Here is a 13,470-nt window from a genome sequence, read left to right on the forward strand (position 1 = left end):
CAATCCCAGTAAGAAAGCTGGAGAGGCTGAGTATATGCATGGTGGTTGGCAAATAAAAAAACTCAAACTTGTAAATGGAAGTATATTTTGCACTCCGGGATGGGCTGAAATGTTGGGTGGTTTGGCTGTTGCAGGGGGAGATTGTGCAACATTACTGAAGAACATCGGGGCATTGCCTGTGGATCTCGCCCAAATGTATTTTGCAGAAACGGTCTTGGCTTTGGAATACCTCCACAACTATGGCATTGTCCACCGAGACTTGAAGCCAGACAAGTAAGTCAGTCAGTCTCTTTGCAGTGGATCCTGGTAGTACATGTGTGTCAGTGTGAATGAAGCGTGAGATCTAGGCCTAGGAGATAAGTTTTAATCAAAGCCCAAGTCTTCACCAATTGTGAACGAGAGCTGTTAGAAATTATTTCGTTATCGAAATCTCTTGGGAAATCAATGTCGATTTCAAGTTGATGTGATTTTCCAGATTTCACACTTTTAGACTGAGTCAGAACCGGGATTTGAAGTCAGGATTTCCAGCCCCAAAGACAAAAGGAACGATTGGGGAACACTTTGCATTTACGTGTAGAACTTTAGATAAGAGTGAATATTAGGATTGTTATTTCAATACACAAGGAAATGGTCAGTTACTGGGGGTGGATCATATAAATTCAGCACCACTTATTATCTGGTTAGTTTAACTGGTGGCTAATCTCATCTTAAATTGGGATTTTTGTTTCTGCAAACTCAATGGCCAGCCTGACTTTTTTCTTGATCTAAAGTCTGTTGATCACATCGATGGGCCACATTAAACTGACGGATTTTGGGCTCTCAAAGATCGGTCTGATGAACCTGACCACAAACCTGTATGAAGGTCACATTGAAAAGGATGCCAGGGAATTCTTGGATAAGCAGGTGAGAATACGCTATGTTCTTTGGTGGTAGTTGAGGGGGGGGGATTCTGTAAAATCCCAATCAGTGTTACAGCAGACAGTTCTTCCATACTGACACATGCATGCTTCAAAGCACAAAGGCAGCTGATTCTATTACGCTTCAAAATGCGTCATGATGCATTTATATTTTATGAAGCGGCACATCATGATACGAAGTTCGATGAGTTAGAATGAAGCTCGTCATCTGGTGTAGTTGGTTGTATAATAAATAAAGTGTTCCAAAATCAGACAATGCATATCAAATTGCCTGGGAGCAGAGTTTTCCAAAGACCATGTTGTTTGCTTGAGCTGCCCTTCAGAAGATGAACTCACTAACCACTCCTTTTGCCAGTTAGACTCCATTCCATTATCTGGCTAGTTGGTGCTTCCTGTAGTCTCTCGAGGACAGCCCACTGTCTCTTAGCCACCTGGCCTGCCATTCTTCACTGTGTGGGAGTGAGTTCAAGGCTATAATTTAACTTCGAGTACAGGTGACAGCTCTAACCCATTTAAGATGTGCTGTCAGGGTTTATAGTAATTCGTAACCCCGTTGATTTGATTATAGGCTTGTTCATGCCAGGAATCCTTTATAGTCAAGTTACAACCAGTTATTTTGAGGCAGCAGTTGTGCTTGATTATATTTTAGATGTCTTGAGTTTTATATTCGTCAGGAAATACTTTTCCTTTGGAACTTAACTTTTATTAAAGATTCCATCGTGAACGCATATGAACACTGCAGATTGCACACCAGAGATAGATACCACTTCCGACATAACTGAAATCAACTTGTATCCTCACCACCGGGTGTATTGTAATCTAATCAATGTAGCAAAGATTAACAGCTGCATTTTATTACTGGAACCTCGTGTCAGTGCCACTGTTCCTCCAAAATACCAACAACAATAAATTACACTTGTATAGCGCCTTTCACGTCAGGAGGACGTTCCATGGCATTGGACAGTCAGGGATCCGAACCCGAGACTGAAGGCATGGTCGAAGAGGAGAGTCTTGAAATAGGTCTTGAAGGAGGCAAAGAAGGTGAGGCTATTAAAACCAGAGAATTAATTGACACCTGGGTTCAAATGGTTACGATTTCATATTGAACGTACAGCTTTCTGGAAGTACTTGGCTAGATTCTCCTGAGTCTTTGGGACAGTAAACCATCTGACACTCTGCCTGTTTGTTGCAGGTGTGTGGAACTCCTGAGTACATCGCCCCTGAGGTGATTCTGCGACAGGGATATGGAAAACCGGTCGACTGGTGGGCTATGGGCGTCATCCTGTATGAGTTTCTCGTGGGTTGTGTCCCGTTCTTTGGCGACACTCCGGAGGAACTGTTTGGTCAAGTGATCAGTGGTAGGTTTTTTGAATCCGGGCTGGAGGATGTGGAAGGATACAGTGTGACTGATGAGGGTTTAGTCACTGTATGCTGTAGGACGAAGATAATATGGTCCATCTGTATTCAGCTTCAATAATCCTTCTCTTAACCATCCAGGCTCTAATTTACAGCTTGAAAGAGGGGGTATGAATTCAAAGCCAAGCAGTGAAAAGACAAAGGGGGTCTAATTTGCGTTTTAAACATAGGAGCTTGTGATGTGTGCATTCAGTAAGTAATCAGATGTGAGGGTGTGTGATCCAGTTTCACGCTCTGCATTTCCAAATGTAAACAGAGTGTGTGCACCTGCATTACTCTGAGCTCCACTGACCCCAGCAAATCTAATCCTAACTTCAGTATGAAGTGCAGCAAACATGGATGTGATTAGTTTAAGATGCAAAAAGACCAGGCATCTTGTATGGTGATTGTGCTTTCAATAGGGAGATGTAACTGGGGTTCACTTTTGTGCAATGTGCTCACACTTTCGCTGCTCAGACTTAAACGGCCAGTCATTGCTAGTGTATACGTTTCATGCCTGTTGTTAACTATGCAGAAGAATACTTCTCTTATCCAAAAGCAGGATGTTTTCAAGAAAGGAATTGACTAACAAACATCTAATTGGGCTGTTGGCTACAAGACAGACTAGAAACATCCCTTCTATTTCCAGTGGGCTTCACTGTAAAACTGAGTTTCTTTGTCTTCAGATGATATTGTGTGGCCTGAAGGAGACGAGGCTCTCCCTGCAGATGCCCAGCACCTCATCTCCAGTCTCCTGCAGCCAAATCCATTAGACAGGTTGGGGACAGGTAAGCCAGACCACACACAGTGCAGTAACCAGATTAAGGAGGAATGATCTATTGTCGTCAAGTATAAGTCTTGCAGTGTAGAGCTATAGCAACTCTTATAACCTGATCTCTGACTCGTCTGAGCAAAGCATTCCCGCAACACTGAAACCTCATGTGAATAAATCAATGGCTGAGGAACAAGGGCCGACCGCAGACGAGATTTCCAGCCACATTTTAAACCAAATTAAAGCAGTAACAGGAATGGATTTTTCTCGATTTCCTTTGCAACTCTTACACACACACTCGCACACTGTAAGCTCTGAACCAGAATAAGAGCATAATAAAAGCGTGGACCAGGCATAGGCGTTCAGCCTGTGAAGCCCAATAACAAGCCTGTTTCATTTAAGTGCATTTTCACAACGTTTTTCTGTGTTAACTGTATCCTGCCTTACATGTAACTCATCCTAATTCACCTTAAAATTCAAATTAACTCATCTCATTGTTGTTTGTCGGACTCAATTAGCTGCTGCATTTGCTATCTTATAAATGACTGCTTCAACTTTAGCTGTATGATGCCAGTTGACTCTGTAAAGCTATTTATAAGTTAACACTCGGCTTCAAGAGCTATCACAGTTCCATCACATTAAATGAACAAATTGTGACAAAATCACTTCTTCAGCTCCATTCACACAAATTCCAATGTTATAATCTTTTCCTGATTCTGCAAATAAAAATCTCCAAAGCTCTTTTAATTCCCGTTAAGATTCCTCGCTAACTCCCTTCTGGAGGCCATAGTGCTGGCTGAGCCCCGCTGTCATTTTTCTTTTTCGATTACCTGCCATCATCCTCGTTGCCGTTCTTTAAATCCTTTACCAATGTTCTCTCTGCCTTTTCTCACGCATCTAGAACATCCCATGAGAGCGGGAGTTGGTTGCAGTGTTAAAATCAACTAACATAGATTAAATTCACTGGAACATCTCATCCTTAAATAGATCTCGATTTGTCAGGGAAATGGGATGAGTCTTCAGCTGAAAGCCTGTCAGCTTGGCTCAGTTAGTGGACTCTTACATCTGGATCAGAATTTAAGACTTGAGCTCACAGTCTTTAATAACACTCCAGCCTCGTGGTGGGCGGGGCTGCATTGTTAAAGGTGTTGGATGAAACCGAGGCCCAGTTTGACTGTTCAGGTGGACGTAGAAGATCACGTCGTCGATCCAGTTGAAGCCCTCGGATACATTTGATCTCATCCTTCCAGAGACAATCCATCTTACTCTTCCTCCCATCACAGCATCAAGCTGTTGCTTTAAATGAATCCAGTGCCCTGGCCCAACCCTTGCTTGGTGACCTGTTTCTGTCATTGATCACCTCTGGATAAAGGAATACTTTCCTCTAAACAACGGAATTATAGGAATGGTTCTAAACAAAGTAGCTGCAGTTATCTGGGATTATCAGGCATGGTTATCCTCATTCAAATTTTTATCTTTCCCCCTCTCTCTGTAGGTGGCACCTATGAAGTAAAACAACATGGTTTCTTCAAAGACTTGGACTGGACCAGCCTACTACGGCAGAAGGCAGAATTCATCCCACACCTGGAATCTGAGGAGGATACCAGTTACTTTGACAGCAAGTGCTTTCCTAATGAATCGTCCATGTTGGGGAGGAGGGGTTAAGACATAATAATACAAGAGCAAGTTGACTTTTTATTGAGGCAAATAACCTGTTCCTCACCCTCTCACTAGTAGCGCCTGGGGATGTATTCTTATTTCTTGAAAGGATGAAAAGTGTGTTGTTTGCAACATGTAGATTATGACAGAAATTCAACAGTAGACGACAAACTCACAGCATCCACTATAGAGGAGCAATTCTTCCGAACTGAAAGAAAGAGCCCCATATGCTAAAACCCAAGGCCCAGAAAATTAATAAATGTGAGAGCATATAATGTACCATATATCGTCGTCGTATTTCCCCCCCACCCATACACATTATTAAAAGCTACTCAGTGGACCTCTGTATATCCACACACCTTGGCTTCGCTGCTATTTGGCGGTCCGTGAGAGAATGATATAATAATCCTTGCATTAGATATAGTGACTTATCACTCAAAACTGTAAAGTGAATTGACTTTATATTTTGAGGGTGAAATGCAGCAGCCAAATTGCGCACAGCAGTGTCCCACAAACAGTTGTGGACTGAGTGACCAATTTTTTTTTGAAGGAATTATTATCCCGGAAAGCGATCCGCCAACCGACTAACAACCGGGTTCCTACTTATTGCTAGGTGAACAGGCGTATGTGTGGAGTAAGGAAACTTGCCCAATGTTTTCCCCTGCCAGAATCAAACCCAGGTCTCTCGCTTGCGAGGCAAGTGCTTTAACCACTGAGCTGCAGGACTATAGCTGGTGATGAGGGAATGACTGAATTTTAAATGCTAAAAACTCATTCTACTACCCCTTTCTCCCACAGCTCGGTCAGACCGCTACCACCACGTCAACTCTTACGACGAGGATGATACTAATGAGGACGAACCAGTGGAAATTCGACAGTTTTCCTCCAGCTCCCCCAGATATATTAAGGTACTTTGTACTCCCCTACCATCATTCAGCAGTCTATTTTAAGTGGTCTTCATTTCTATGTACATTAACATCCTTGAGTTTGGGTTCTGCCAATTTAGTATTAGAGAAAATGCTAGACGTTAGCAGAATTTTTTTTACTCCCTTGGGACATTAAAGTCAGGGGAATCTGTGTCAGTGTGGTTCAGTAAAAGGAACCTCTCTTGCGTTGACTAGTTTGCGTGTTCTTCTTTGCGTTGCATGCCTTACATACGACAGCAGTTTAGTAACAGCTGATAAACAAGAAGCTGTAGTGACACTTACAGGCCTTCAGTAGCACTGCAACACCAATAACTATTGAAAAAACACCATTTAAATTGAGACTGAAATTTAAAATGTTCCCAAATTAATATTAATACATAAACACGTTGCGCCTCTCACAAAGGGAGGGTGTGAATGTCCTATAAGGCTAAACTTATAAGTGATTTCCAGCTTCTGATGCCAACAACAAATTACATTTGTATAGAGCCTTTCACATCAGGAGGACATCCCAAGGCGCTAGAGGTGAGAGGGTGAGTAACAGGTTATTTGCTACCGCTCTTGGTTGAGGGCCAGTGTAGGGATATTCACATTTGAAATGGTTGAAATTGGGGTATTTGTCATTTCTCCCACTGTGAACTTGAGCTGCTCTCCTGCTCTCAGCTCTACTTAAAGTAGGTCTGATGTACGCAGGTTTACAGCAGCATGGAGCGCCTCTCCCACCACGAGGAACAGAAAGCCCCAGTGGTCACCAGACGTAACCTGAACAAGCATAAAGAGGAGAAGAACGACAAGATGGAGGGGTTGGGCTCCATCAGCAGCCGGGAAAAGAACTGGAGGACGAGCTCACCGGAGATGTGAGTAACACAGTGAAGCCCGTTTTCTCAGGCCTAACGCCAGCAGAGAGCTTGACAGAATGTTATATTATTTCTTGAAAGGAATAATGGGGAAAGTCCTGAAATAAAACTAATAAATTGGTCACTTCAATCCGTGACTGTTTGTGGGACACTACTGTGTGCAATTGGCTGCCGTGTTTTGCCCACAAAAAAAGTAAATTCACTTTACAGTATATTGTGTGAAACGCTTTGAGATGTCTTGTAGACATGAAAAGGTGCTTTATCATTATTATTTATTATTACTCCCCATGTTAATGCCTAGCTAGTTCAGATCAGCATTTCACCCTGCCACATTGTGCCTCTTCTTAAAGTGGCCATTAAAAAATCTATTGATATTATTGGGAAACAGAAAGGGGTTCCTTCCAATGCCCTGGTTAACATTCCTCCACGTGAAATAGTCAATCACTACGTGGCTGTCTGCATTGGGACTTTGCAGTGTGCAAAATGGCTGCCAAGTTTGCCTACAAAAATGTCATTCAACGTGACATTCATTATTAATAGTAATAATAATAACCTTACATTTGGTATTAAGCACTTAAAAAGACGTTTAACATTATTGAAGTTGTAAAAATGAAAATTCTTTCTTTCTGATCTCATTTGGTGCAGGAAGCGGCTCTCAGCGTCGGAGTCCTCCTACACAGAGAGTGAATCCAGCCCACCACTCACTGTACGACGCAGGTTTTCTGCCCTCATGGACACGCACAAGTTTGCCACCCCCCTGGAGGATGACACGGAGATGACCAGAAAACATCAAGAAGCCCAGACTGTGAGACCAGTGCAGGATCAGGTCACCCAATCAGAGCAGAAACACAGAGAGGCGGAGGGAGGCGGGTCATTGACAGCTGGATCTGCTGCGAGCAGTCCAACATTCCCAGGTATCAGTGTTCCATTATTTCATAGCATGAAAGTTTCTCATGATGATTGGCCAACAGTCTTGTTCATGCCCTTCACGGCTGTTTGTGTGTGTGAATTGGCTCGTTTACATAGATACAGACATAGAAACAGGAGTAGGCTATTTATCCCTTTGCGTCTATTCTGACATTTTATAAGACCATGCTGATCTATACCGCAAGTCTAGTTACCTGCCCTTGTCCCATAATCCCTTAATACCCTGACCTAACAAATATTTATCTTCCTCCATCTTGAAAATGTGAATGGATCCAGCGCCATTGTATTTTGTGAAGAGTTCCAGATTTCCACTATCCTTTAGGTTTCTTTACAACAATAAAATTATATTTGTATATACAGTGGACAGCTCTGTGAAAGGCCTTGAGACGTTTGACATTTAGGTGCTGTATCAAATTGCAAGGGTTGAAATTTGTTTTTATTGTGAACGACAAAAGACTTTCATCTCCTTGTGATTTTGTGATGTTTTTCCAGCAGTGAAGTCAAACGAAGCTACCAAGGAAGCCGATTCGTCTTCGACCAAGGCAACGAGTGACCTGGCTGTGCGTCGAGCTCGGCATCAGCAGCTCTCAGGGGACACTGCGGAAAAGCGTACCTCCCGCCCTGTCAATAAGGTCATCAAATCGGCCTCTGCCACAGCTCTCTCCATCATGATTCCTGCAGGTAAGGGAATCAGGCTTGTAGACCGTTCGACGGCAGCATTCTGCCCATTTGAGGAAGATAAAGTGGAGTCCTGTAGCTCAGTGGTTAGACCGCTCTCCTCGCAAGAGAGATTTGGATTCGATTCCAGGCAGGGTGAAACATTAGACAAGTTTCTTTACTCCCTACACCTTCTGTTTACCAAGCAGTAAGTAGGAACCCGTTTGTTAGTTGATTGGCGGATCGCTTTTCCAGGTGTAATAAACAAACAAATTGGTTACTTCAATCCATGATCGTTTTGGGACAATCGGCTGCCGCATTTCGCCCACAAAATATACATTCCCTTTACCTTTATCCTGCGAAGATGCTTTGAAACTTCTCGAAGACGTGATAAGACCCTATATCAAATGCAAGTATTATTATAACAAAATGGGAACGAATGAAGGCTCAACAGGAAGCCATTAGATAAAATCCATTAACCTCCCAGACAATACCTTGTCTTCTGGTCTCCAGATTGTAAGTAGAACCATCTTGTGCCTCTCTCTCGAAATAGAGTATTGGATTCTTGTGAATTAGTCTCCTCTGAAAATTATTCCCCCAGAAATCTTTACACACCAGAATGGCCTGTGGTGTGATTCCTGCAGCTTAAACCTGTTTTTCCAAACCTCATTGCTCTTCTTCCTCCCTCCCTGCCTTCAAAACTCTTGTAAAAATATATATTTTTGATTCTGCTTAGGTTAACTTGTCTTTCCTTCTTCCTGTAACTAGTGTTAAGCAGGTTAAATCATTCATCCATGTGAAATGAGCTGTATAACTTCAAATTGTGTTAGATGCAAGATATTGGTCTGTATTGAGCTGATCATCTCACACCAGTATTAATTAGGTGAGCCTCCCCGTCATGTTGTGTTGCTTTTTCGCCTCCCAGTGACCAGTAATGTAATTGCTTAACAATTTTAATAATAAGCCTTGCATTTGGTACAGCACCTTTCACCTCGGGAGGTCATCACTTCACAGGATATACTCCTCAGTGCAGTGACTGTATTTGTTGGCAAATTTGCACGCCGCAATTTTAGGACAACAGCTCCCTGTAATGCCAGTGGGTGGTACATTTAGCAACGGAGGGGAGACCTCGGGGTGATTCACCATGTTTAGCCTCTGGTCATGTCAGTTCCTACACCTGTCGGTCACATCTGAGATACAATAACCCACTTGTCACTGATGCTGATTTTTATGTGTCTCAGCCCATCCCACTCTCCCTATTTTATATCCAGTAGAGCAGCATACAAGCTCGCCGCTCGCAAGCCCCATGTCACCTCGGTCGCTGTCTTCTAATCCGTCTTCAAGGGATTCCTCGCCCAGCAGGGACTTTTCGCCGGCAGTCACCAGCCTAAAGTCTCCAATCACCATCCACCGATCGGGGAAGAAGTACGGCTTCACACTGAGGGCCATTCGTGTCTACATGGGCGATAGCGATGTGTACAGTGTGCACCACATGGTCTGGGTGAGTACCGTAAAACAGACAGGTCACAGGCCTGGATACACCAGAAGTTGTTCTCTTCACTATCCACCAAATTGGTCACTGAGCCCTTTTCCCTTGGAGCGATGAGTTATCATATGTTCACTGTATCTTTAACATCGATCAAAATGTAAAATTATTTGTCCCAAGCTAATATGTGAATATTTCTGAGCTTTGCTTTCCTTACTGCAGCACGTTGAAGAGGGGGCGTCCGCTCACCAAGCTGGGCTTTGTGCTGGAGACCTGATAACTCATGTCAATGGGGAGCCAGTCCACGGCCTGGTTCATACAGAAGTGGTGGAGCTAATACTGAAGGTAGCTTCCAGTGTAACTAACTATCCGCTGTGATTCTTTGTCTCTGTTGGTAGCACTCTTGACTTTGTGCAGGTTAGCCCCAATACCACCACAGTGTAGTATTGGGGCTAACAATGCATTTGAGCCATCCAGCTCCACAGTTGTAAAAACATTTTATGAGTTTTTGAGATGTCCTTCTGCTGTGAATGGCATTATGTAAGTGTATATTGTGTCGTACCCAATGCCTTGCCAAATTTACAAAATTCATTAGTTATCTGAGGACTTGAGTTCTGCAGCACAATATTTCCCAACGTTTACACTTTACACAAAGAACTTGCGCTTTTACGGCATCCATAATGTCCAAACATTTTAAACTGTAATGATTATTTCATAGGCAGACTGTTTTGAAGATAGTAATGTGAGGAGTTTAATCTTGTTTTCCAACTCTTATTTCTAATGTTAACAGCTTTTGTGAAATTGTTCGGTTTTGGTGACTTTTACTAAGTGAATTCTGTCTTCAGAGTGGAAATAAGGTTACTGTGACCACGACGCCGTTCGAGAACACTTCCATCAAGATTGGTCCTGCCAGGAAGTCAAGCTACAAAGCTAAAATGGCGAGAAGGAATAAGAAGATCTCAGGAAAAGACGGACAGGACAGGTGTGGAGATGGATTAAAGTGCACCTGTCCATTCACAGCACATTCTTCATTTGAGTATCTCACTATTTGTGCCACTACCTTGTGGCAAATAGAGTTAATTAATCATTTAATGATTCTGTGTTTCCATTATCTGACAGTGGTAAGAAGAGGAGTTCCTTGTTCCGCAAGATCACAAAGCAGTCGAACCTGTTGCACACCAGCCGTAGCCTCTCGTCCTTAAACCGCTCGCTCTCGTCCAGCGATAGCCTACCTGGCTCACCCACGCACAGCTTATCTGCTCGGTCGCCCACACAGAGCTATAGACCCTCTCCTGACTCTGGATATTTAGGTAATACGTCATTTGTTTTTCTTGGCTCACTTGGCAGCACCGTCTTGAGTCTCTGCCTCTCACTAGCTAAAAGATATGGCACCACTATTGAAACTTTAGTGACTCTAGTCAAAACTATTCTCCAGAAGTTGAAATGGGGACTTTGAGGTGGGTGTCTTTAAGGAAACTTGCAAGATTGATGTCTCTTAAATCTTGATAGAGGTGACAATTCCTGCATGTGTGTGGGTGGGATGTGGGAGGAGGTTCTGACTTCTAGAAAAATTTAAATAAAGACAGACTCTGATAGTAATAAATGATTAGTATGTACTCACGGTTCATAATGTACTCTTTCTTCATAGGAGGAGGCAATTCTTCTCAAAGTAGCTCCCCTGGCTCCAGTGTGCCCAACTCCCCAGCCACTCCACACCATATCAGGCCCAGTAGCCTTCATGGTCTGTCTCCCAAACTTCAACGTCAGTACAGGTCAGCGCGATGCAAGTCTGCAGGCAACATCCCACTGTCCCCTCTTGCTCACACTCCGTCGCCAACTCATCCCTCTCCTCAGCATCCGTCGTTCCCTCTGCCAGCCCACACAGTGGGCAGCTCGAACACCACGCAGTCGTTCCCTATCAAGTTGCATTCATCACCTCCAGTTGTCCGGCCAAGGCCTAAGAGCGCCGAATCGCCTCGGTCTCCTTTACTGAAGAGAGTTCAGTCTGCTGAGAAATTATCAGTCCCCCTTTCTTCCGAGAAGAAGCTAGCCATTCGCAAGCACAGCCTCGAGGCGTCCCACTCGGAATTTCGTAAGGAAGCTCTACATAGCGATACAAGTCTTCATAGTTTGGCGGAGTCAGAGGGCGAGGTCTTGGGGTCCAAGGTTGATGAAATGGCCACTTTTAGACAGATAGCGGTACGGAAACTTGGGAGACAAGAATCTCCACTGAATCTTGATAGAGATCTGTTTCCCACCATCAGGCAGGAGAGGGGAGAAGGGCTTGATCCTGTGCAAGAACTAGAGGTTAGGGTAACTGATCATGAAGAAAAGCCAGTAGATGGAGCCAAAGAGAGAAATAAGGAGGTAAAGGAAGCCTCTTACAAAGCTGCTTGTTCTGGAGGAAAAAATGATGTTTCTAAATATGGGAGTGACAAACAAGGAATAAATCAATCCAGATCTTCATTGTTGTTGGATATTAGTGGGAAGACATTAGAATCTAAATCCCAGATTTCTGAGCCTCTCTTAGAAAAAGGAACCGGCAAAGTTTCACTGGCATCAGATCAAAGTTTGAATAAAGACCTACCGTGCAGTAGCATAAGTAAAAAGAATGTTCTGTCTCCTTGTTCCATTCCAACAACGTATGTAGTCAAAAGTCAGCCATCCCAAGTGTTGAGCCTTGATGCTTTGCCAAGCCCTGGTGAAGTTAAAACCTCTCCAGATTGCACATCTACCAGTTTTAATGTCAATGGCATGCAATTGGTTCAGGTAGATTGTGTTCCAAAATCATTGGAGAAACTGCCTCGCCAGGAGCTGAAGGGAAAAGTTCCCATTGATCCGCCAAACATGAGACATCAAGGAATGCAAACTGAACCACCAGGAACCGGCAGAAAACCAACGCCAGATAACAACACCACAAAGCTGCCAGAAGAGAGATCACAGCCAAGGGATATTTGTCCAGGTGATGGCTGCTCCACAGGACAAAGGGTAAAGGGGAAGGCCCCTGAAATTCCGACTATTCTCGAACCGATAAAAATCCTAGCAAACTGTGATGGGAAAGAAAATAGAGTAGCATCCAAGACCAAAGATAAAGCTGAGGAACTGCACAAAATTGAGAAGGAAACAGTCAATGTTCTACCACAGGATTGTCTCCTTCAAACAGCCAAAAGACCTGATTCTATTGAAAAAAGTGCCATGTTTAACTGTTACAAAGCAGCTTCTGAAGGAATTTTAGAAGCTAAAGGAGTCTTGGAGATTAAAGTAGAACCACCACCACCACCTTCAACACAATGTGGATCAGGGCTTGGGTCCTTAACAGTAGCATTATCGGGTGCAGATAAATCTGGCTTTGTTAACCACTTGGCCACTGTGGCAAAGAATGTACTTGGGCCAGTGAAAACAGCCATCCCTGGGACAACTGCAACGGTGGAAAGGCTAAAAGCAGTGGGTAGCATGAAAGTTTTTCCTGAGCATCAAGGGAGTGCCACAATCCAGTCAGGGCCTGTCACTAAACCAGTGATCGTAGCAACTTCACAAGGCATAGCCAGCGTCCCACTTCTTGAAATGAAAGAGCCATCCGGTCAGAAGCTTTAGTGAACGCTTTCACTGTTAATAAGAGCCATTCCAGAAAAAAAAATCCAGATTACTGATGGCCTGAAGGCAAGAAATGGGGGGGAAAAAGAAACCTTGGGAATCACAGATTCTAAATGCAAAGGTGCTCATTTAATCGAAAAAATTGTGAAAGTTTAAATATTTCAAAAGAATGTGAAACCTTTAAAAAAATCAGCATCATGCGACTGCATGTTTATGTATACAATACTATCTGAAGTGCATTACATGCTTACCTGCTTCCATTATGTGGACCTGTCATATACTT

General features: G+C 43.4%; 1 protein-coding gene across 1 annotated transcript in view; it reads left to right on the forward strand.

The window, feature by feature from the left end:
* Positions 1-13,187, forward strand: part of LOC103187583 (microtubule-associated serine/threonine-protein kinase 1) — a 33,746-nt gene extending 20,559 nt beyond the window's left edge. Inside the window, exons 14-27 of the mRNA XM_042344629.1 lie at positions 135-273; positions 771-903; positions 2,110-2,275; positions 2,999-3,100; positions 4,580-4,702; positions 5,542-5,651; positions 6,360-6,523; positions 7,169-7,437; positions 7,943-8,131; positions 9,349-9,608; positions 9,816-9,938; positions 10,439-10,575; positions 10,713-10,903; positions 11,242-13,187. Coding sequence (XP_042200563.1) covers positions 135-273; positions 771-903; positions 2,110-2,275; positions 2,999-3,100; positions 4,580-4,702; positions 5,542-5,651; positions 6,360-6,523; positions 7,169-7,437; positions 7,943-8,131; positions 9,349-9,608; positions 9,816-9,938; positions 10,439-10,575; positions 10,713-10,903; positions 11,242-13,187 — 4,052 coding nt within the window. The remainder of the gene's footprint in view (positions 1-134; positions 274-770; positions 904-2,109; positions 2,276-2,998; positions 3,101-4,579; positions 4,703-5,541; positions 5,652-6,359; positions 6,524-7,168; positions 7,438-7,942; positions 8,132-9,348; positions 9,609-9,815; positions 9,939-10,438; positions 10,576-10,712; positions 10,904-11,241) is intronic.
* The last annotated feature ends 283 nt before the right edge of the window (positions 13,188-13,470 follow it).

The sequence above is a fragment of the Callorhinchus milii genome, unplaced genomic scaffold (genome assembly GCF_018977255.1).
Source record: "Callorhinchus milii isolate IMCB2004 unplaced genomic scaffold, IMCB_Cmil_1.0 Scaffold29, whole genome shotgun sequence".
Lineage (NCBI taxonomy): Eukaryota > Metazoa > Chordata > Chondrichthyes > Chimaeriformes > Callorhinchidae > Callorhinchus > Callorhinchus milii.